The sequence below is a fragment of the Lonchura striata genome, chromosome 14, assembly GCF_050655825.1.
Source record: "Lonchura striata isolate lonStrDom1 chromosome 14, ASM5065582v1, whole genome shotgun sequence".
Classification (NCBI taxonomy): Eukaryota; Metazoa; Chordata; class Aves; order Passeriformes; family Estrildidae; genus Lonchura; species Lonchura striata.
In genome coordinates, this window is record NC_140716.1 from 7,864,850 (window position 1) to 7,887,746 (window position 22,897).

The 22,897-nt window shown below is 43.7% G+C and overlaps 2 protein-coding genes across 5 annotated transcripts; one reads left to right on the top strand and one right to left on the bottom strand.

Annotated features, from left to right (window-relative positions):
- Positions 1 to 1,451: 1,451 nt before the first annotated feature.
- Positions 1,452 to 16,198, bottom strand: REXO5 (RNA exonuclease 5). The gene is made up of 19 exons (XM_077786867.2): positions 16,040 to 16,198; positions 14,324 to 14,445; positions 13,280 to 13,406; positions 12,326 to 12,410; positions 11,763 to 11,912; positions 11,541 to 11,629; positions 10,609 to 10,724; positions 9,703 to 9,841; positions 9,033 to 9,127; positions 7,578 to 7,680; positions 6,864 to 6,994; positions 6,436 to 6,544; positions 5,989 to 6,099; positions 5,726 to 5,863; positions 5,141 to 5,233; positions 4,447 to 4,666; positions 3,735 to 3,928; positions 3,055 to 3,164; positions 1,452 to 1,684 (listed from the first exon to the last, which is right to left on the bottom strand). Exons 1-19 carry the CDS (start codon positions 16,145 to 16,147, stop codon positions 1,615 to 1,617), a joined length of 2,310 nt encoding a protein of 769 aa, XP_077642993.2. The 5' UTR covers positions 16,148 to 16,198; the 3' UTR covers positions 1,452 to 1,614.
- Positions 16,199 to 16,356: 158 nt separating this feature from the next.
- On the top strand, positions 16,357 to 22,021 carry ERI2 (ERI1 exoribonuclease family member 2). Of its 4 annotated transcripts, none has more exons than XM_085592297.1 (8): positions 16,357 to 16,431; positions 16,539 to 16,719; positions 17,202 to 17,329; positions 17,482 to 17,638; positions 18,162 to 18,262; positions 19,118 to 19,199; positions 19,853 to 19,941; positions 20,152 to 22,021. In XM_085592297.1, exons 3-8 carry the CDS (start codon positions 17,261 to 17,263, stop codon positions 21,493 to 21,495), a joined length of 1,842 nt encoding a protein of 613 aa, XP_085448423.1. In that variant the 5' UTR covers positions 16,357 to 16,431; positions 16,539 to 16,719; positions 17,202 to 17,260; the 3' UTR covers positions 21,496 to 22,021. The 4 variants fall into 4 exon arrangements, with proteins under 4 accessions (XP_085448423.1, XP_077642990.2, XP_077642991.2 ...); XM_077786864.2 differs by having other exon boundaries at positions 16,539 to 16,678; XM_077786865.2 differs by lacking the exon at positions 16,539 to 16,719.
- Positions 22,022 to 22,897: the final 876 nt, after the last annotated feature.

Sequence of the window (22,897 nt, forward strand, 5' to 3'; positions counted from 1 at the left end):
CTTATTTTTTCATGCCTATGAATAGGACTCTTGCTAGTTTTATTTGTCATGTGAGTTTCTCAAGCAGGACTCCTGGATCCTCACTGTCCTGGCAGAGAGGCGACCACGTAATTTTGAAGCGTGTGGAAGGAAAACTAGCTGGTTCTTTTTCAACTTTGCAGTGCAAGTGGTCTGCAACAAAGAGATGCTGGATGTGAACAGCCTGAACAGGAGTAAATCCTTAGAGAGGGATGAGTGCTGGGGTCAGTCTGCCCTTCACCCCCTGCCCTGAGCTGCCTGAGCTCCCAGTCTCTTCTGGACTGGCTCAGCAGCAGGGGCTGCCTGTGCAGCTGAAGGCACTGGCTCCCTTTCACAGACTGTAGTAGCACTGATGTCCTTGTGTATGCCAGCTTGCAATAGCTGCAGCCAAAGAAATGCCAGGATCACTTGGTGTAGCCAAACTACCTTTATGTGAGGTTCTTGCCAAATAATAGATTTAATTTTCACATGGTTTTAAATTTAGTCATTAATGACAATGACATGAGCATCTCCTGCCTGCTCACTGCTGCTTCTGGGCTTGTGCTGAACTTGCCTTTCTCCTGCTTTCCTGTATTTGTGCCTGCTCCTCCACGCAGCAACTCCCACCTTCCAAATCACAACATAAAGAGAGGGCCCAGCCCAGCGAACTTAGGGTTGGAAACTAGGAGGGTGTAAATATTCCATCAGCTGTATTTAATAATTCTGGAATGACAACTATTTTAGATTTACCTTGGCCTATTCCAATTCACATGAAAACATCCCTCATCTCATGGTCAAACCTCTTAAATTTTTTTTCTGAGTGCCTAAAACTCTCCTCAGCATCTTTGTGCTTGGAAATTCTTTATTAACAAGCGATGCTCAAGCAGCCTATATTTCAAGTGGCAGTGGCTGCCAAGGATAGGTTGCAAATCACCTCATGCTGCTTCCAGCTCCCTGTGGAAAGTGAGGCTGTGCACAGTCCACAGCCATGTGCTTTCCTTAAAACATCCCTTGCCCCTCCCACAGCCACAAGGAAACTTTTTTTTTTTGTGTGTCTGTGAGGGGAGGGTGAGGGTGGTCAGGGAGGGAGGAGAAAGTGGAGATAGTCCAAGAAGTATGAATCACTGATTCCTCCTTTCCATGGACTAAGTACAGCACTTTCCCAGAAAGGAGGCAGTGACTCCAGGAGTTGGCACTGCACAGTTCCAGAAATCCACGCAGTTCCTGGGGTAGCTGTTAACTGCTGAGCAGCTGCTGCAGGTTCTGCACTGACCTGGCTGATTAGTTAATGTTCCAGGGGAGATCCCCAGCTGGTACCTTGGTGTCCAGCAAGGAATGACATCCACGGCCAATCCTGCCCAGCTCCTATGGAACACTGCTCCAGCTGGCCCCAGCGCTGCCTAAGAACCTGCCTGGCTTGACCTTCCCACAGCAAGAAGGGTTAATGGAAAAACTTTTGTGCTTTAAGACACTTTGAATGGCTTTTATTTTTAGACATTGTAGAAGATACAAAGTGAAAGCCTATTGTTCTTATGGTAAGAGATCTTTACAAAGACATCAATATTTAAAGTAATTAAAAATATCTTAACAAAAGACTTGGCTTAAAAACTTGGCAGTTTAACAAGCACTCCTCCCTTCATCATGTTTTATTCCCATCAGACCAAGGCCGGATTGTGATCCTTGTGTGCTGCAACACAAATAAGAAGTGTTTTAGTTCTGCTCAGTTCAGCCTTCATGCACATAGCTCTGCTGGGCTGGCAGCGAGAGGCCTGCAACCCCCTGGGTCAGCACATTGAAAAAATAATTCTTTTTCCACCCCACAATTATTTGACATCCTTTTTAATCAAGAAGCCTCCTCTGAAATGCTGGTCTCAGGGAAACAGTGATATAGGAACCTCACGCTTGGCAAGAAATCTCTTCCCAGCCTGAGATGGAGCTCCCATCCAACCCACACAGGAGCCTGAGAGTGTGAGCCAAACTCTGTGGGCTTCCACAGGCACCCTGTGGATGCAGGTTCCCAAATCCACCTGTTCTGCTGGTGGAATTCCTACCCCTTGGTGATAGAAGACTTTGCTAAGCAAGAATAGCTGGAAACGGCCCTTGAAAAGTAAACTGGGATGTGCTGAGCCCAGTGACTCTGCTGCAGAGGACATGAGGTGCGGACTGCAACTCACAACCATGCGTGCCTCAAACCTTCCCATGGTGTGACAGGTGAGTGTGCAGGGTACATGAGGTGATCCAGGGTGTAGAGAGGCAAATGTTTTCTTGGAAATGCACAAACAGACGCAGTTTTAGCCAAAGAAGGTAGCTGTGACCTTTATTAGGCTGACCAGTGACAGTGAGCAGAGAAGGCTGTTGAAGTATGACCTCAGAGACCAGGGCTTTGCTTAGGAAAGATTGAACCTTTCTGGTTAATAATTAAACAGCGAGACTGTGGCAGTTCAGGCCCAGGGGCTGAAATGCAGGCAGCCCACTCCAGGGAAGTATCCCTGACAGCACTGCTGCAGCCCAACTGAAATGAACAACTTGCTCCTTCCTACAAAAGCTGAAGGACTTAACAAATTTGGGTTTTCTCATTTTTGTCCATCATATGAGAACAAGGACATGAACCACCTCCTTGAGCAGTTGTGGTTGAAGCACACTGTGGGTACCACAACACACCTGGTAGGTGAGGTCTTGGCTGCAGTAATTAGGTGGTTTTAGAAACCAAACACCCCAAAAACTCCTGCCTGCTGTGGAAACTCTGCTTGATTCTCTCATGGCCACATTGTCAATGGGGATGAAACATCCTCTGAGGGTGGGTGAACTGATAAGATCTCTACAATTAATCAACTCTGTGAACCTTCAGATACATGAACTGTGACTCAGACCTGATCTGCGGGCAGAACTTAAGGCTGGGGTTTTATTGGCTTAACATGAAAGATTAAGTACAACAGCTTCTTCAGCCTCTCTTGGGCTTTCTCTTCCTTGTGCAGGGCTTTAATTTTTAATAGATTAAGATAAAAATATGCAGCTTTGTATTTTCCTTGGTTCTTTGCAAAATAGGTAGCAAGTTACCTGTTCACTCCAGAAAAGAGAACAACACACAGGGTGTTATTCTGCAGGCTCCTATAAAGCTTTTTGATATGGTGGTCTAACTTCTTCACCTTCTTCCTTAAGTCCTGCTCCTGCATAAGAGAATAGAAGGAATAAAATCCCCCATTCATCAGCAATTATACTTCTAAGTGTGTGGGAAGGTGACCTGTGGGATGGCACAGGTGAGGGCAGCAGTGATGCTGCTCCTGCTTGGCAGTGCAGTGGCCCAGCTGCAGGGAGAACCACAGGCCCTGCTCAAATGGCACCATGGCAAAAATGGGAGCTGCACCTCCAGAGCTCTCAGCTAGAGCTCTTCTTTCCTGTGCAGCCACACAGCCACTCACCTCTCCCTGTGACTCCTATGCCCTGTCAGCTCTCCAGTGCCAGGCTTCAGTTCCTGGGCAGCACCACCCACTGCCCTGTGCAGCTATCTGGTTTTAACATTGTGCAGTGCCCTGCAAACACCACGTTATCTTGTGTGGTATTATCTCTCAAACTGCTCTGTGGGAACTGATCCTTGGCAGCTCCCTTGCTCCAGCACAAGGAGACCCTTCTGTCACAAGCAGCTCTGCACCTCAGTCAGCTCAAAGTTACCTCTCCAGGTTCCCAGGGCAGTCCCTCATCACTAAGTGCAACCAACATCAGCAGAGCCTCACACTCACAGAGTCAGACAGCTGCTCCATTTTCTCATAGAAGATGTGCCTTCCTTGCTTCCCATTGCTGTGATTCATTTGCCAAATCCATCTCCAGAGGTGACCTGGAGCAAGGGCATTCCTACTTCTTAGCTCACTACCCTTCATGGTCCATCCATTTATGGCTTCAAGGGCATCCACAGCACTCTGGGTTTTCTGGAATTCTGAAACACAAAGAGAAGGGAACGTGGTTTGGCAATGCTATTGCTGCCCTCCTTGGCACCTGCAAGGCAGGGCTAAAGGTGTGGAGCAGGAGGGAGATGAGAAACAAATCACTGCAGCAAGCAGATTCTCATCTTGCTACAGATAAACATCAGACTAGAAATGCCAGTTGGCTGCAGCAGCACTCATTGAGCTGTTCTCACCTTTCAGAGGTGATTACTGGGCTGTGTGCAGCTGCACAGTAGCCACCCCTTACGTGGAAGTATTGTAGCCCATTAGTTACCCTGGAATTTTTCTAAGTAAATGTCTGGGTTTTTTTTAAGCAGATGTTTTTTTCCTCTTGAATATTTAGCTGTGAAGTGCTTCTCCAAACAATATGTGCTTTCACTGGAGCATTTTAAATACCATCCCTTTGAGCCTACCTGGTTTTCAGTAGCTCTTGCTGTGTCTGTGCAAAGTCCCAAGGGCTGCTGAATGAGCTTATTTGAAGGAAATATGCAGGCTGTGTGAAGCTACTTACTGAGGAAACAGCAGTTCCTGTGCTTTCCACTCTGAAGATCCTTTGGCAGGAACAGTGTTTCCAGGTCTTTCAACTGGCTGAATTCTTCTTGCAAGTCTGTCTCTGTTAATGACTTCTTTAGGCCAGCCACATAAATCACACCTTCATTTTCTACATCCAGTTCTAATTCCTTAATCAGAACATTGCAGTCCAGCATTGCTGCAGTGACTGGTCTCTGGACCTGGGGTGGATGCAGCAGGAATAAAAAGCATGTCAGCCTACACTGCTCTGTGTTCTAAGCTTCTACTTTAAAGTATTTTTCTCCCATTACCAAAAGTAGACAGGTCATTTTCCATCACTTGAAATAAATATGACTAATGAAGGCAAACTTAATTAGTCATGATAAAGGGAGATTATATTTATAATGCAGAAACACTACAAAACTAAAATGCCATACTCTATATAGCCCTGTTACTTGGATCTGCCTTTTCAAGCTGCAGCTAGAGGCCAGAACTCTTTTTAACTCCCTTCTGCTGACAGGCAGAAAGGAAAAAAAGAGGGATCTAGCCACTTCCTTTCTGCCAGTGGCCCTGAATTGTGCAGGGACAGGGAGATTGTAACAGTACAAGCATTTGCCCAGACACACTGCTGTGATGTTTCAGATGTATTGGAGGCTGTGCCTGGGCTGAACATAACTTTTGCTGTTTGCCTTTACCTTAATGCAGGATCCTGCTACCTCAGCTCCATTCAGGCTTTCCACAGCAAGCTGGGCAGCTTCCAGCACTTCGTATTGGATACAGACATATGGCTTGAAATAGCAGAGTAAGATACTTCAGATTTATCAGTGAGAAACATTGGCCCTCCCTTTTAAAAAGTCAGGTCTCAATATTAAGTTTTGCTTTCTTTTAAAACTAGAATAATATAAAAAAGTTTGAGGGTAAGATATTTAATACTCCATATACTCTACCTGTTTAAAAACCCCTTCAATTAACTCATCAATTAGTACTAGCCTTTTTTTCTCCTTTGGCTATTAAAGGCCTTAACACATCAGCTCTCTTTAGAAGAATCACCTCAGCTTCCCCAGCACTCAAAGTCCTCTGAGCAGCACATGAACTGCACTTGTTCCCATCATTGTGTGGAGTAGCTCTTCAGGTACCCTGAATGATTGTAGTTGATGACTAAACTACCACATAAAAACCTCTAAACAGAATAAGTGGTATTTCTTTGGTTCTGATCCATAACTTTCCAAGAGTTTACTCAGACCTTCCAGGCCTGCCAGCAACCTTTGAGTGCTCCTCACCTGGAATGTTTCAGTTACCACTGTAAGGGACTGGATTGGTCCACACCTCCCAAATTCTTTCTTCACAGACTTCATGCAAAAGTTTTCTTCAAAAGGACCTGCGTAAATTGTCAGCATGTCAGTCAGCTTGCTTCTCACCTGTTGGAACACAGATTAGAGAAGGCACTTCACAGAGCAAAGGAACTAACTACTCAGTGCCTCCTGATAAATCACATCTTTCTACAAGCTCAGCATGAAGACTATTATCAAACAAAAAATAATACCTTTTCATGAAGTCCAGCATGAAGGTGAGATGCAAAGTACTCTGGACCCAAACTGAACTGGATGATACTGAATTTGGACAGGGGAACATCTTCCAAGGCTCTCTGAAGGATCTGGAGGGACAAGAGCAAACAAGGTTCAAAGAGGTACAAGACAATTGTACTGCAGAGGATCAAAAACAAGGCTATTGAATTTAACTCCCAACTTTAATTTTCATTATTGTCCAAGAAAGTCCTCAGGCAAAAATTCTTTGGTGAGTCATGAAAGGATGCAGAGGATCAAAGCTGACTTCCGAAATGCTCAAATGGATTTAGCTAACCTGGTATTAACACTATTGCTAACAGTACTGTCAGTCAGCTTTTAAAATAGGACTCATCTACCCACTCCCAGAATAAGAACAACTTTGAACTATTTTGATGCTTAGACCAACCCACTCTAAGTCCATTCACCTGTTTGTTTGAAGTGTTCAGGTTACTCTGACACAGGCCAGAAGAGTCTAATCCCTGTCTGCCCAAAAGGAGGGGTTTTTGGCCAGTCACCTGCAGACAATCTAAAAAACTAGCAGAGAGAACTACATTGTGAATCATAATACTTTTCAGTATGGGGAATAAAAACTTTCAAGAAATCCTTGTCAGAGAATTACAATGCAGTTAAGAAATTTGAAAGAATATTCTTGTCCACAACATCAAAAGAAGCTTAGGAAATACTCTGTGAAATTTAAGATGAAACTGTTTAAAAGTTTTTCAGCACTATGCTGCAATTATTTGTGTCTGTCTGAAAATCCTGATGGCTGCTGAAAAACATAAGGTACTTACTTGTTTGATTTTACTGAGGATTCAACTGAAGGAAAAACAGACATATTTGAGAATCTTATTACCATGGTTTGGATAATGGTGGAGGCTCATTCAGCTGTTCCTGGAACCCACATCCTTGTAGCACAGCTTTGTTCTGTGAGACCTCAGCCAGTTTTTCAGCTGTCAGAAGCATCTCCAAGTTTAGTTCTGCTACCTTGAGGAAGGAAGAAGATTATTAGCTGGCTTTCATCTCATCAGCTAATTGTAGCTGACAAAAAGCCTGTGCTTTCCCTGTGAGTCACGTAGGCACACTCCAGCAGTGAAGAAACATGGACATTAATTTCTTGCCTTATTATTTTCTGTTGTCATTTTCAAGCATGCAGCACGCAAAGCATCAACAGGCAGTCATTTCCAAAAATGTTCTCTCAGAAATCAACAACACAAGGGACTCATAAAACCAGCTGAATCACTACCACAACACACAAGGTCTCTGTTTTCTTTGATCTAGAAAAATTACAGGCATTCCTGCAGGCTGGAAATGTCTCAGTCCTTTACCCAGGGCCCCTCTTCAGGATCAGCAGCAATGCTGGCTGATGTCAATGAGTACTGAGCACTGGCAGTGCCCAGGTTATTCAGGTACTTGGATACAGGCTGGAAGTAAGAGGCTGTCAAAACTGGGCCCTCTATCACAGCTCCATTTTCTCTTTTAAATCAACAGGAGGATGGGATGCTTTTCTTTGAAAGCACAACATTATGTTCTGTAGTTTAGGACAGAAATCTCAACTAGATATAAATACCTTTGTTGGTCCTTGCTCAATGAAGAATTGAGCTAACTCCAATGCAGCTCTGGCATCTTCTGTAGGATCATGCCCAAGCTTCTGTTCACACTGAATCTCTTTCCTAGGGCATCAAAATTAGGTGTACAGCAGGTTATCTGTTTTTCCACACTGACCAACATCCTGTCTTTTCTAAACTGTGTCCTTTTCGGGCAAAAGAGCTTTCCCCTCTCCAAAAAGGATTTCAGTTCTGTGCAGCAGCATTCTTGTGAAATATTCCCAAAAGTTACTGCAAGAAATGTTTTTGCAATGTTGAGCAAAATGGTTTATGGAATTTACAGAATCACAGAATCACCAGGTTGAAAGAGATCTTCAAGATCATAAAATCCAACCCAGCCTTAACACCTCAACTAAACCATGGCACCAAGTGCCACATCCAGTCTTGATTTAAACACATCCAGAGATGGTGACTCCACCACCTCCCTGGGCATTCCAGAACTTTATCACTCTTTCTGTAAAAAACTTTTTCCTAAGATCCAACCTATATTTCTCCTGGCACAGCTTAAAACTGTGTCCTCTGGTTCTGTCAGTGCTGCCTGGAGAAAGAGCCCAACCCCACCTGAGCACAGCCACCTTTCAGGAGCTGTAGAGAGTGATAAGGTCACCCCTGAGTCTCCTTTTCTCCAGGCTGAGCACCCCCAGCTCCCTCAGTCGTTCCTCACAGGGTTCGTGTTCCCAGCCTCTCTCCAGCCTTGTTGCCTCCCCTGGATGCGCTCAAGCATCTCAATGTCCTTCCCAAATTGAGGGGCCAGAAGTGGACACAGCACTCGAGGAGAGGCCTCACCAGTGCTGAGTACAGGGGAAATCTGATAGAAGCAGTGCTAATACTTGCTACTCTGATGCAAGACTATTTTAAAATTTTACTTCTTTCTTGACCAATGGCCCAACTCACAATTTGCACACAGAGAGGAAGGCAGCCTCCAGTTCAGTGAAGTTTGGCACTGAAGAGTATGACCATTCACTGTGAGCATGGGGAGAACTGGCTCGCTAAGATACTATCCAGTGGTAGCTGATACACTGGGAAATATGATTTAAGTCAGTAAATCAGACTTTCAGGCACTGACCTTTCTTTCTTGCCAACTGAAAGCTCTCATTTATGTGAGCCAGAGTGCTTCTGTTGCTCTACAATTCAATATACCTCTGCAGCCCTGCAGGAAGGTGAGTTATGCTGGGACTCAGATCTGGTTGGGTCACAGCATTCTGCTTGCTCAAAGACAAGCCCATTTATTATGCTGCCTGATGTTTCAAGCAGCCAGTAAATTCCTTTTTGCCATGTCTTACTTGCACAACCTGCTCCTTTCTTTTGAATCTTAGTAACAAAATAATACTTCTGATAGTATTAGCAGCAGAGTAAGACCATATGACCCACCATGACAGTTTCTAATCTTTCCCATGACAGTACAGTAATAATCTTACCCTAAAACTGCTTTGGCTAGAAATTTTAGCTTATATCTTCGACCTTCACTTCTGGCAAAAAGCAGTGAAGTATCAATAACACTGGGGTGGATCATCTGCAGGAGAAAAATCATCACCACTTTAGTTAAAGAGCAGCAGACATATAGAACTGGACAGTAATTCCATAATTTTCTGTGCCTCTGGCTTTTAATTTTATTTGCCAGTTTCTCCCTGACAGATATCTCATTCACAAGAGAGCAAAAGGAAAAATGAAACAAGTCCAACTTTCCTTTCTATTTCCCACTCCAGTGGGAAGATCTAGCTAGAATTGGTTAGAAAGATTAATTATGATTCAAGCATTTTAGATTGGTTAAATTACCCACAGAAAGGACTTCAGTTCTCCCCATGACACAGCTAGCAGAAGCATCTGGCTGAAGCAGGGGGTAAAGCTGCATTTGCAACAATAACTGTATTTGGACAGACTTCTCTCTTTTGGGTTCTGAACAGCCCCTTGAAAATTTTATAGCTGTAAGGAGAGTTCTTGATTTTTAAATCCCTACAGACATGGGGCTATTCATAATAAAAAGCAATTAACAAGTGTTCATTAATAAAAAAAGCAATCGTTAAAGAGTATTCAGGTGTGAAATGAGTAACACAGGGTCAGGAAAAACAGTCTTAAAAACATACTCACTTCCAAAGCCTGAAGATCAGAATTTAAAGAATGGCCCACCAATACTGCATCATGGGGAAGCATTTTTTTTAGCCTGGTTTGGATGTCTGACAGTCTTGTCTTCACTGGAAGGAGCATTTTCTTTGTGATTCCTGAGAATCTTCAAAACAAAAGTTGGGTGAGTTAAAAGCAATACATTTGCAACAGTGTATGCTGTAAAACATTACAAGGAGGTCCTGTAAAAAATATGAACTCAGTGTAGCTAATCACAGAATGCTATTTACTGTTTTCTGTTCCAACATCAGAGGATATACTGCAGCTAAACTACTAAGAGTGCTGCAACATCTGTTTCAAAAGTTTATTTCTCCCAGGTGTTCTTAAGTAATACAGTTGGCATAAGATAGCACAGGTAAGGAAATACTACAAGTCTGATGGTGGAAGGAGATGCTTCCAAGTAACCTGAGGGGACATTACCTCTTGGATAAAGGCAGGTGAAGTTTTGAAGAAGACAAGCCTTCAGTTTTGCCTGCTTTTGTTATAATCCTGAGCCCCACCCTAAAGGTGTGTAAAAGCTCTATGCATTTTTTACATATGAGCAAATTTAGCTATGGACTCCATCTTATTTTATAACCATGAGTGAAGAGTAACTTGTACTGTGTGTCATTGATTTGTAACAGAACTTTCCCATGGACACTGCAGAATGGCAATGGTTCTGCCTGGCAGCCCCACAGGCACTGTGCAGCACATTGTACACATAATGTTGGTCACTTTAGTCACATAGCAAGATCTGTATTCCTAACACTGAGGGAAATGCAGCAGGCATCTGTGCAAACCAAGAGGTTTCTGAAAGGTCCTGTGTAACAGGCTGAATTGGAAAGGGCTGCAGCTCTGACAGACCAAGAGATAAGAACGGTTTGTGCAAGTAACCTGGTGCGGTAGTTCACCACTGTGCTCTCAGGTTTGACCAGCTCATTCAGCAGGCACTGACCCCGTGCATCCACCAAAGACACACGGGTGACTTCGTTCCCTTTGGCAGTCAGGCACTGTCAGGAAGAAGCAGAGGCAGTTGTTGAATCAGCACGATGCTGCCACTCAAAAACCTTAACCAACAACTGCTTTGGCTACAGCAGCATCACTGCAAAGGAGTTCCTTGACTTAGAGATCTACCACTCACAGCTGGCGGGTTTATACTCTACTGTGCTTCATTTTAATTGTTAAATGTGCACTGTAAGCACACCAAACACACAGGCAAGCACAGCACAGCAAAGCATTGTAAATAAATGCTGATTTCACAGAATCTGTGCTCTGCACTGCAAAAGTGCCACTGACAGCACCAGCCCCAGAGACACTGTACAGTTTAAAGGCAGAGCCCATATTGTATCAATAGTTACTCAATGCTGATGCCAAACGGGCATCTCTTCAAGGCTAAAACTGCACTAAAGGAGGACTCTTCACCACAGCAGCTGCCAAAGGAACTGTTATGGCTAAAGGAAAGATGTGTGACAGGGAAGTATCTTTCCTTTCCCAAACCTTGGAAAGAGCTGAGAAGGAATTCCACAGCAATCTCATGGGTATTTGCAGCATTGCTGACAGGCCTGGCAGATCCAGCTGCTGCCTGGGGAGCCAACAGAACTGAGCTTTCTGCTCAGGATATTATTTCTGTCTCATAGCCAAAAGCACTGCTGGGGCCTCTCCATGGCTGCATTAGCACTGGTACCATCAAAGAAGGGACTGGCAGCAGATATTAAGATATCAGAAGTGATTTAACAAATATACAGAGTGCTTGGCTTACTTGGGAACAGCTGATAAGAGCTGGGTGCCTGACCCTATTTTCTAAGGTCACACACACTGATTTTTACCATTTCACAATCCAGACCAAAGAGGGGGCTGCTGTCTGTCCTCTGCTGATCACATTCTGTGGAGATGTAGCCCTTGCATCCAGGGGAACCTGGACGGAAAACACACCCAGGAATAAGAAAAAGACCCTTCTTTTACAATTCATATGAAAAAATGTATCACTAAACTGTCAAAACTAAAACCAACCCCCAGCACAACAAAACAGCTCTCACTCAAAAACTGACCTTCTATGGGATAGTCATTTTTTTTCTGCTCTTCTAAAGTTAGAGTATAGCTTGTAAGGCCTTGTTTTTTTTCTCCATATCTCTGAATGATGGGATCACATTGCAAGTCTGAGCTTTTAGTAATGCATTCACTGCTGGTGGAAGTCAAGCCTGTAAAATACAGAAGCATCATATCAACACTTAGAGGCTGCACCATTCCAAATCACTACCAGGAACAATAGACTGGAGAGAAAGGGTCAGAGAAAAAGAGTCTTCTTAGCTCAAACCTAATTTATATCTATCTCTTAGATTAGATACATCTTAGAAGGGGTAGTAAAGCAGCAGGGATTGGGATTAAATATGTTAAAACTTTCTCTCATTTTACATTCATTTTGACAATCAGCCCAAAATGAGTTACTGAACTACTCAGGGTAAAAAGTCTCATGGTTCAAGCCATTGTATGCTCCTTTCTAAACAAGTTTACCATGGCAGCACACTGGGATTGCAGGTGATGCAAAGTCATAAATTTCTGTTCAAAGTGAGTCACTGTTTTGAAAGAGAAAATGCAAACCCAAACAAAATACCTTGTGGAATGTTTTGAGGTTTCAGGTTTGTTCCTTCTCCAAACAGGCTGACTGGGAAGTTAGCAGAAGGTGCTAATGTGAATCTCTGAAAAAAGAAAATGTGAAAACATGTTAGTGACTTTGAAAGACAGGCAAAAACAAGAAGAAAACGAGGCATTCATTAATCCCCAAACCAGCCAAATTCAAAGAAGACTGAAAAAATAAATAGTGGAAATACATTTGGTGTTTTATCAAGTAGACAAACCCAACACAAATCAAACTTGCTCCAATGAGGGATGATACAGGATTCTTTGTACTACAGAACAGATCTGCCTTGCATGATATGATCAAGCAGGCAAATCTCAAGACCTTCTTTGATAGAAACTAAAGCTACTTCCAGTCTTTCCAGTTAAGTTGTAATTTACATTTGCTGCAGTTCAGGAAGAACTCTCTAGAAGCTTAAATTCGAGTCCTTCTTTCTTTCTATCTTTCAAAAATGTTGCTTGTAAGTCTGAAAATTAAAATTATTTTGATAATCTCTTTGGGAAATGGGAGAAACTTGACATAACGTGCAAATAATAGAAGTGGTATTTTTCAACCAGTGGGACTACCATAATTCTATTGAGAGTCTCCTCACTCAGAGTAAATTCCAAATTATTGAAATTGTTCCAAGATATTTATAATCTAATTGGCATCCTGTAGTTGCAGGATACATAACCATCAGAGGAGTGAAACATCAACAAGTATTTCACCTGGTAAGGCTTCAAAGACATACATGTAGAAATCCTGTTCCTAATATCAAAGCCCTCTCCTTTGTTCTGAGCTGACAACTGCTGCAAACAGACCCTCTCACTTGCTGTTAAGGATGGCCACATCCTTGGACAAGGCAGTAATTCCACTGCAGCCATTATCCTTGGGCTGTGGTTTCAGGGCTGGAAGAAGTTTAGAAGACAACGATGCAGTCTGGGGACTTACATGGCGGAACACTTTCCTGAGGTGTTTGAACTGTAAATAGAATCTGTAGAAATGGAGTTGGCTCATTTCATGTAGAACAACAACCACAACCCCAGCCAGGTGGTTTTGGTGAGATATACGGCACCAGCTGCAGTTAAAAAAGAGCAATAATTAAAAAAAAAACCCCAAACAAACCAAAACCATAAAAATCAAAGCAAAACCATTATCAAGCACTCTTAAAAAAAAATGTTGGAACCCGCCCAGCTTTTAAGTCAGTAAATGGCAAAGTGCCAAATGACTTCAATAAGAAAAGGCTTTATAGCTTATCTCAAACAGCCACATATTCCTGGAAGCAACAGAGTACAGGAGACAGGGAAAAAAGTTATTGCAAATTTCTGCTGCATACCATTTCAAGACATGTATACCTCATTCATATACATCAGAATGTGAATATACCAGCAACTTCAATTGTAGCGACATAGTCTGGTGAATTAATGAATCAAAATAAGTTTCACAAAATAATTTTCTATTCACTAGTAAAATCTAAAGTGGGGTATTTCCTGCTTTGAGTTTCATCTGAAGATTAATTTCATTTCATTTTTGCCATTCAAGGTTATAAACCCTCCTCAGTCTTTCCCTTCCAGTTCTGAGAAGTGGCCCAGAGAAAGGGAGAAGTGACTAAAATGTTTTTTTTTGGTTTTTTTTTCCTAAAATGCTTTAGAACACTCTGTTTCAATTATATGTAACATGAAATGCATTAATATTTGTGCTAATATTTTAACAGGGTATTTTGTTTCCTCAGTGTGTGGAGCTTCTTCAGTTCCACAGCAGTCATTTAGTTTTTCAAAACTGCATGAAACAAAACTGTGGAGTTGAAGGAGTTCTGCCAGAAGAGGAATTCTGCTTCCTGGCCAAGTCTAACAACAACTGCATCTGCACAATCCAGGCTGCCATTATGGCAATGCCACAGTGAGTGCTCCACAGCCAGCATGGCCAGTACTCCTCCAGGAATACTTTCACACCAGGGAGAACACGAGGCCAGGCTGATTGCAGCTGGGGATGTACCTGGGCTGTGCTGCGCTGTGGCATTTCCCCAGAGCCGCGTATTTCAGCAGCTCATACAGCTGCTCCTGGCTGATTTCGGAGTCTTCACCCAGCAGAGCTGCTGACAAATGACACCACTTTTCCTGTGGAAAGGGAAATGCTGGTAAAGAGAGGTTTCATGTAATCACACCAGCCCATGAAAAAAGAAGGAAAAAGAAACTACTTGGATACAACCAGCTACATTTAAAGTAACTCTTGCACTCCTTGTGGGCAACAGTTTCCTTTCAGAACCCACTTTAATAATACATTTACTCAATATTTCAGTAACCCAGTACTCTTAACCCAGTAACCAGTAACCCTGTACTCTTAACTTCAAAGATTTATTTAACAAAGATTAACATAAGCAGATGTATGCAGTAAGGAGACAATTGATATACAAAAGCAATATCTTGGTCTCAACCCTTTCCCCCACTTGCTGCTGTAGAGCTTTAAACATTTGTACAAGTGTTACACACTTTTCTCTATCTACAGTGTGGGATCTGCTCTGCCACAAGGGTTTGCTGACCCCTGCAGGGAAAAATGCTTCAGTAAAATCCAAGGAAGATGCAGAAAGAAAGCACTGAGGGAATTAGGTGGGGACTGTGCCACACAGTTCTACGTAGCAGTTCTTTAAGCCTAAATGCACAAATTCTTCTAAATGCTAATTAGCAAGTAAATGTGGCATTTTGGTCACCTCCACTGACCAGACGGCTTGTTCCAAAGAACTTCTGTAAAAATTTTCCAAGATTTTTTTATTATAGGCGATGGAAAGACACCAAGGCATAAAGGGGGAAAAACACCACACAACACCAAAGAATGTAAAACCTCACAGCATGAGCAACCACTGGAAGTTCTTATCTTTCACTAACAAGCCATGTGCTACATAATTTGGACAGAGCCTGCCCACATGGGACTGGGCTGGTGTGCTCTTCAAGACATTTGCACTGGGTAAGGAATTTAAAGAGAGGTGACAATGTTCGTGTTTCCAGTGGTTAAGAATCATCTGGCAATAACAGCACAGGCTGGTATAATTGCTAGTGCCTCATCTCTCAGGCTGAGACAAGTAATTACACCGTTGTTTTCAATACTGCCTAATTAAAGCTTTGCAAAAAAAAAAACAAAACAAAAAAAAACCAAAAAAAAAACCAAACCCACACAAAGAGCAGAGGTTTTGGTTCACCAAGGAGAGGGTACTGCCAACCACAGGAATTCGTCTCTAACCGGGTACAAGCAGGACTGATCTCACTGGCTGGTTCCACGGGCACTGACTCAGTGTGCCCGGGGTGAGGTGCTCCTGTGGGGCTGCTCTGGATCCTTCAGCCGTGCACATGCTGAGCACACACAACGCTCCTTTCAAGATCGCCTTTGTTTTCGAGAAGATTATATTGGAGAATGTACCTATTTTTTAAATTCCTTACACGTAATGCTGAGCACTCTAAACGAGTTACTTTCCACATCGCTTGGACAACGCTCTCAGGCACGCGGTGGGATCGGACTGGCCACAGCTGCGGGCCAGGGGCTGGGCTCGATGAGCCCTGCGCACAGCTCAGGACACTGTGCTGTCACCTGCGGGCACTGGCTGTGCCCGACCCTCCGCCTACACCGCCGGTGTGCACGGCTTTGCGGAGCTCCCGGCAGCGCCGCCGAGAAGCGCCGTGAGGGACACGGGCCCCGCACCTCGCTGCTCCCGGCTCTCACCTCGGGGCCCGGGCCCGGGCCGCCGCCATCGGCCTTCCGCTTCTTCCGCGGCCCCTCCGCGGCTTCGCCGGGCCGCTTGCGCCCGTTGAGGCGCAGCCCCTCCGCCATGGCCCGCACGGCTCCGGCGGGCTCCGGCGGGCTCCGGCCGCCCCTCACGGCCCCGCGCCCGCAGGGCCCGCGGATCGCGCTGGGCGGCGCCGGGGCCGCGGCCGGAGCAGCCGAGCGCCGAGAGCGCGATGGGGGCGGGCCCGCGGATCGCGCTGGGCGGCGCCGGGGCCGCGGCCGGAGCAGCCGAGCGCCGAGAGCGCGATGGGGGCGGGCCCGCGGGAGCGTTGAGATGGCGGCGGCGCGCTGAGGCGGCGGGGTGCCATGGCCACCAAGCGCCTGGCCAGGTGCGCTGTCCGGGCGCGGAGGGGCGGCGGTGCCGGTGTCGGCGGTGCCGGTGTCGGCGGTGCCGGTGTCCGGGCGGCCCCTGACGGAGCTCGGTCGGTGTCCGCAGGCGGCTGGGGCTGGCGCGGAGCAGCGCACGGGCGCGGAGCGGGGCGCGGGCGGCCGCGGGGCAGCGCTTCGCCTTCCTGATCGTCCTGGACTTCGAGGCCACGTGCTGGGGGGACCGCGGGCGGCGCGGGCCCGAGATCAGTGAGTGCACCCGGCTGGCCTTGCACCGCGTGTCTCATTAGGTGCTATTATATTGCTTATAACCCCCGGCGTTTCAGCCCCGGTGTAATGCAGTAATAGGTATATAAATAATATAAATATGTGTGTGTACGTATGTATGTATGTATATATATATATATATATATATATATATATATATATATATATATATATATATATATATATATCTGACAGAATATTCTGCACTGGAAGAGGCTGACAAGGATCAAGTCCAGCTCTTAAGCAAATGATCCACATGGGGATCAAATCCACAAGCTTGGCCAGCATCAGGCTTGAACTCTGTGCTTACACACACACACACACACACACACACACACACACACACACACACACACATATAATCGAATTGTGGCATATGCTCAGTTGGCAGGGACTGATATGAAAATGGTCTTATTCCTGTGGACGGTTTTAACCTTTCTGGCTTTGTGTTATGGTTCTGTTTTGTTTGGTTGGTTTCTTCTTCTCCTAATGTGTTTTTTCGCAGTTGAATTTCCAGCAGTCCTGTTAAACACCTCAACAGGAGCAATTGAATCTGAATTCCACATGTATGTTCAGCCCCAGGAGCATCCAGTTCTCTCTGAATTCTGTACAGAACTAACTGGCATAACACAGGTATAGTTGTGACTTAACACTGTTTTACAATTTTATAATTGCTGTTTATTTTTTTTATTTAAAGAGACCTTTAAACAGCTAAAAAGAAATAAACCTCAAACGAATTTCAGCACATTCTAACACATACATGCTTCTTGTTCTGTTCCTTGAAGAATCAAGTTGACCAAGGGGTGCCTCTCAACATTTGCTTATCACAGTTTCTGAAATGGATTCAAAAGATACAAAAGGAAAAGAAAATTACATTCAGTACAGATAGTCAGAGTAATTCTACTTCAGAAGCAAAAGCGTGTGCCTTTGTTACATGGACAGGTAAATAACATTTTAATTTATTTTTTCTGCACAGTAATAACATTAGGTGGCACTAGTGCGATTGTGTCTTCACTTCCACTCAGCTGGAATCCTATTATTAGGTATTAAAAAATGGAATATTGGGATAAGACTGAAAATATGGAATCCTGACATATTTGCTGCATCTTTGACTCCAGGGTCTGACACGGTTACATTTTTCTGCTTTAGTGAACTGTATGATCATTCTTAGTGAGTCTAAAGGAATTAATGATGTCTTTGAGATCTTTAACTGTCTGAAGTTAATTACTAACAACAGGGGTTTGCTTATTCTGGTGTCCCATTGCAGCAACCCCAGTGTTTCCCTTGGACAGCTGCTTCACAGCCTGTGCCTCCTGCCATCCAGCAGCACAGGATGCTGACAGTGTGTTGGTGTTGTGTCCCTTTATGGAGGTTTTTAGGCCACATAAAGGGATACATAGGCCACATGATGTGGATTTTAGGCCAGTTCTGCAGTGGTGGATTGACTGTGGTTTTCCCTGCACAGACTGGGACCTGGGTGTGTGTTTGCACTACGAGTGTAAAAGGAAGCAGCTGTGCAAACCGGACATTCTGAATGCCTGGATTGATCTCAAAGCAACGTACAGGGTGAGAGGATTGACAGACTGAAACATTTCTACCCACACGGACTTCAAAGGCTGACTACCTGAGCTTACAAGGCAATGCTGTATGTCCCAGTGACCACAGTAACCTGGTTTTATTAGTGTTGGTACTGCTCAGCTGCCCTAGAACTGTGAATTTGAAGAGAAATCTTCATGTTAGGAAAAGATTGTTGTTTGATAAAATAATGATAATTGTGAGAATTTATGAGCTGCTCTTCCTTTCCTGATAGGTTTTGTTCTCCTTGCTTCCTATCTTTTTTGTTTTGTGTGCTCTTATTGCTGCCTTGTATTGCTGTGTAGGAAGTTGTCATTATAGTCTAGAAGTACTCAGAGGTACCTTACAGGTAGGCAGCAGAATTAGGTCTCTAAAGATAAACAGTGTGAATATTCCCCCTTTCTAGTGATCAAATCAGATACTCATATCAGGAGCAATAACTAACATTCACTTTTTTCATTTACAAAAAATCCATACCTATGCCAAATATATTCATGCCCATGCCTTTGATTGCATCTTAAGGTATTATTTATAGTTGTATTCTTCAATGCTGGTCTGTTAAGACTTTCATCAGTGTAAGCCATAGAGTGCAGACAAATAACTCCAGAGCTGGGACAGAATGGATTTGCTTAAGACTGAGAGAAGGGATTCATGTTTATTTCCATTCTGATTTCTAATAGGGTAAGTAACTTATGGTCTTATCCTCACTATAAAATGCAGATACCAACTTGCTTAATTACCTTGTGAGATTTATTATTTGTAAGGGGATATTTCTGAAATGGCTTTGCTTCACTAGGGAAAGATTTGTAAATGCTTCATGTTAAGTACCTGCATTTCTTTCTTTAGGCCTTCTATAACAGAAAGCCTAAAGGGCTAAATGGAGCTTTGCAGGATTTGGGGATAGCTTTTGAAGGACGGGAACATTCTGGTAAGCGTGCTGATCCTCATTTTAATATATATAAATATATGTATCTTAGAAAGCTAAATAGTACTATTTAGCTCTAGTTAACCTAAAGCAGCTAGCTATTAGAGTAGTTACTACTGTTTCAGGTTATGCCATGTTCTGTCCAACAGACCATCAAAACAAGGAAGGCAAAGTGCTGTGAGATAAGTTTGCTATTTCTAACCTCATACTTCATTCCCGAACTCTCTTCTACTGCTACTGAAAGTATGTTCACAAGATCAATTTATTAATTGCTAGGATGAAAAAGAAAAGAGGTGGAGGGAAGATAAAGAAACTTGATTTTATCTGATAGATCTGGATATTGTGTTAATGTGAGAGAATTCCAGCACAATATGTTGTTGTTTTTTTTTTTTAACTTGATTAATAAAAAGAGCAAGGATATTTTAAATTGTGAATAGATATCCAGCTCTATGGATAATCATTCAGATGTTTCAGCACAGAGAATTATTTTGAATTTTCTACTTTCATTCTCTTTTTTGAAGCAGATGACTAAGTGTCACAGTTCTGTAACTCTTTGTCATTCATGTAAGGCTTACCTAGATTACATTTCTCCAGTAATAAGAACTATCCCCAGTAGCAGTTAAAAAGAAGACATTAATATAACCATACTTTTGAAGGGTTGGATGATTCCCGGAATACTGCTCGTCTTGCTTGGAGGCTGATTTGTGATGGATGTGTGCTGAAAGTTACTAAATCTTTGGATAAGGTTGGTCACTACTTTCTATCTTCACGTCTACTTGCTTTGTAGCCTGGAATACAGATGAAAGGTGAGCTATTCAAATAATAAACCCAGCATCCTGACTGTGATTTGGAAAGAACATCCTTAGGCTGATACGCTTATTAATTTTGTGCATTTATTCCCAAAATGTCTGGGTATTCACTTTCCAAAATCTGCTTTCGTTTACGGACTCCCTAGGCACATCAGAAGAGTAATTTAATTTCCAGAACACTGACTGTAAATGTCACTGACAAGACTCCACTGGGAAGTAAGAGCAGACCTGAAACATCTAGAGATGGAACTTGTGAAACAAAATCTCTGGCTGAGAACAAACACAAGAGTATTGCTGGAAACAAGATAAATTCCAATGTACAGACTGGGGAGCAGCAGATCACTTGTACTGATCCCTCTGCAGATGTCCATGTTGTACCCAGCAGCAGCTCAAGGACTGAATTCTATGCTCAATTTCACAGCTCTTCGGCAGCATCTCCTGACAGATTTCCCATTCCTCAGGGTCTGGCACAGCCAGGTCCCAGTCCTGCATTGACAGGCATCCAGCAGGGACTGAGCATTGGGCAGCCTCTGAGAACAGCCAGGCTCAGCCTCCCAGCACAGGGATCAGGGCTGGTGCTGGTCTCCACCACCATCCCCTCAGTTACTCTCTCCAGTGGGGACATCAGCACCACTTCTGAGTGCTTGTCTCTGCTGACAGACTGGGAAGATGTTGCTTTGATACCAGAATCTCAATATGAACAAAATTCAGACTCTGTTCAGCTCAAGGATGACTCAAGTACAGATAATCTAACAGTATCTGAAGAAGAAACTATTTCAAAACAGTTGGCTATGACAAGTTCAGATAATCAGAGTTCGGAGGAAAGCGTAGCACCCATGGAACCTCTGAGGTCTGTTGTTTACAAAAGTCCTGATACTACAATCTATAATATAGGGACAGTACAAAGAGAGACTTCAAAATGTTCAGCTTTTAAGTTACCATCTGCAAAAGGAAATGCTGTTTCAGCACAATCAGCATTAATTGGAAATTACTCTACTCCTTTAGAGGCTCCTAAAAGAAAGCCAACTAGTCCAAAAACATGCCCACCAGCAAAAAAGCAGTCTTTTCATATATATCAAGAGAAAACTTCCTCTTTTGATCACTCCTTACCTTTGAGAAGTTCAAATTTGCCCAGAGTATTTCCTGCAGTTCTGAACTCCGCAGTCAATTTGAATGAGTCTGTAAGAGCTGTGAGGAATGGAAAATCAACTCCCCCTCTGTGTAACTGTGGCCGAAGAGCCAAAAAACTCTCTGTGTCAAATGCTGGCCCAAATCATGGCAGGGCATTTTTTTGTTGTCCTGTTGGCAAGCAAGGAGGTAATAAGAAAAGTTGTGGATACTTCAAGTGGGAATATGCGCTTCTGAAAGAGAAATCTAGTGGTCTCACCTTTAATGCAGATGCTTTGACCTCTCTTAGAACTGTTCCTCGTAATTCAGAAAATTCTTCCAACAAAAAGTATTTGTGTCTTAGACCCTCCATGAGAACTTGAAAATGGATACAATTTTTTGTCTGAATCCTAAACTCTCTAAGTTTCATGCTTAATGGAATCAGGACAGTCAAATGATATCAGATACGCATTCTCAAAGTGGGATGAAGAGGACAGTTCTTGGTTAACATAGAAAGGAAAGTTGCTCAAACACATAAAAATACCAGCAGGTCATGAAGCAACTCCTTAATTGTGAGAGAACAGATAAAACTATTACAGTATGAGCAGCTATTGCTACAATCTTTAGATTTCTGTTCTATCATATATTTTAAATATTTTACTGGTCCAGTCCTCAAAGATTTCAATGACAGATTTTCTTTGCCCCTTTTTTTATAAACATACTTGTGATGCTTACAACTTTTAATTTTTTAATCTTTTGAAACATTTTAAAGTCTCTTTACAAGATGTCACACATCAAAAGTGATTCTTGAAGCAATAGTATTCTGTTGAACTCTTACAGAGTTTTTTGTCCTTTAAGTAACAATAAAGATAAGATACTGATATTTCATTAAATACTTTATTTAACACATTACTGTTTTGCTCTTGCCTTTCTGGGTTTCCCATTTCATTTGTGTCAGTGTCTGCTTTAGCTTGCTGTGTAGCCCCTGGGACAGATAATTTATAGGAATCAGGTAAGAATGTATTCAAACCTAAACTAAGAAGGATATCGTGTATTGTCTTACTTTACATTACTGTGCAAATCTGCAATGTCCTTCTTTGTAAAAAATCCTGCAAAAAAGCAGCAAGTACTTTAATTTTTTCTCCACTTCTAGCAGTTTGCTTCCAATGGTGGTTTTCTTATGTTGGATTTGGACCAACTGCCTTGGTCAGTTTTTTCCACAGATCAGAACCTGTAACAATTCTTACCCCTTAATTGTCCAAAAATTTTAATTTGCAGCAGGGAGAGGCGGCTCTTACTGACGAGGATGCACACCCACACCTTCCTTTAGGAACCACGCTACGGGCTACGACTGTTCTGTTAGCACATGTGCGTTCTTTTTCAAAGCCTCCATTTACCTCTTCAAAGTTTCAGGTTTACCTGGTCCCTCTTAACCATGACACCTTCGGCAGTCGGACAGGCAGGGAAGTGGCCGAAGCATCCCTGTCCGTGGCGCGCACGGGTCGGTGTCGGACGCGGCGTTGAGAGCTGGAGCGAGGGCTCCGGAATTATTAACACAGACTTTAACTCTAGAACCGGAGCTCGGGGGAAGCGAAAGCAGCAAGGGCTACGAGTTTGGCCGCGGCTGAGCGCTCCACCAGAGTGCTCGGCACCCCGGCTCGGCGGCTCGGTGCCCGCGGCTCGGTCCCCGATGCCGCGGCTCGGTGCCGGCGGTTAGGGCCCCGCGGCTCGGTGCCGGCGGCTCGGTCCCCGATACCGCGGCTCGGTCCCCGCGGCTCGGTGCCG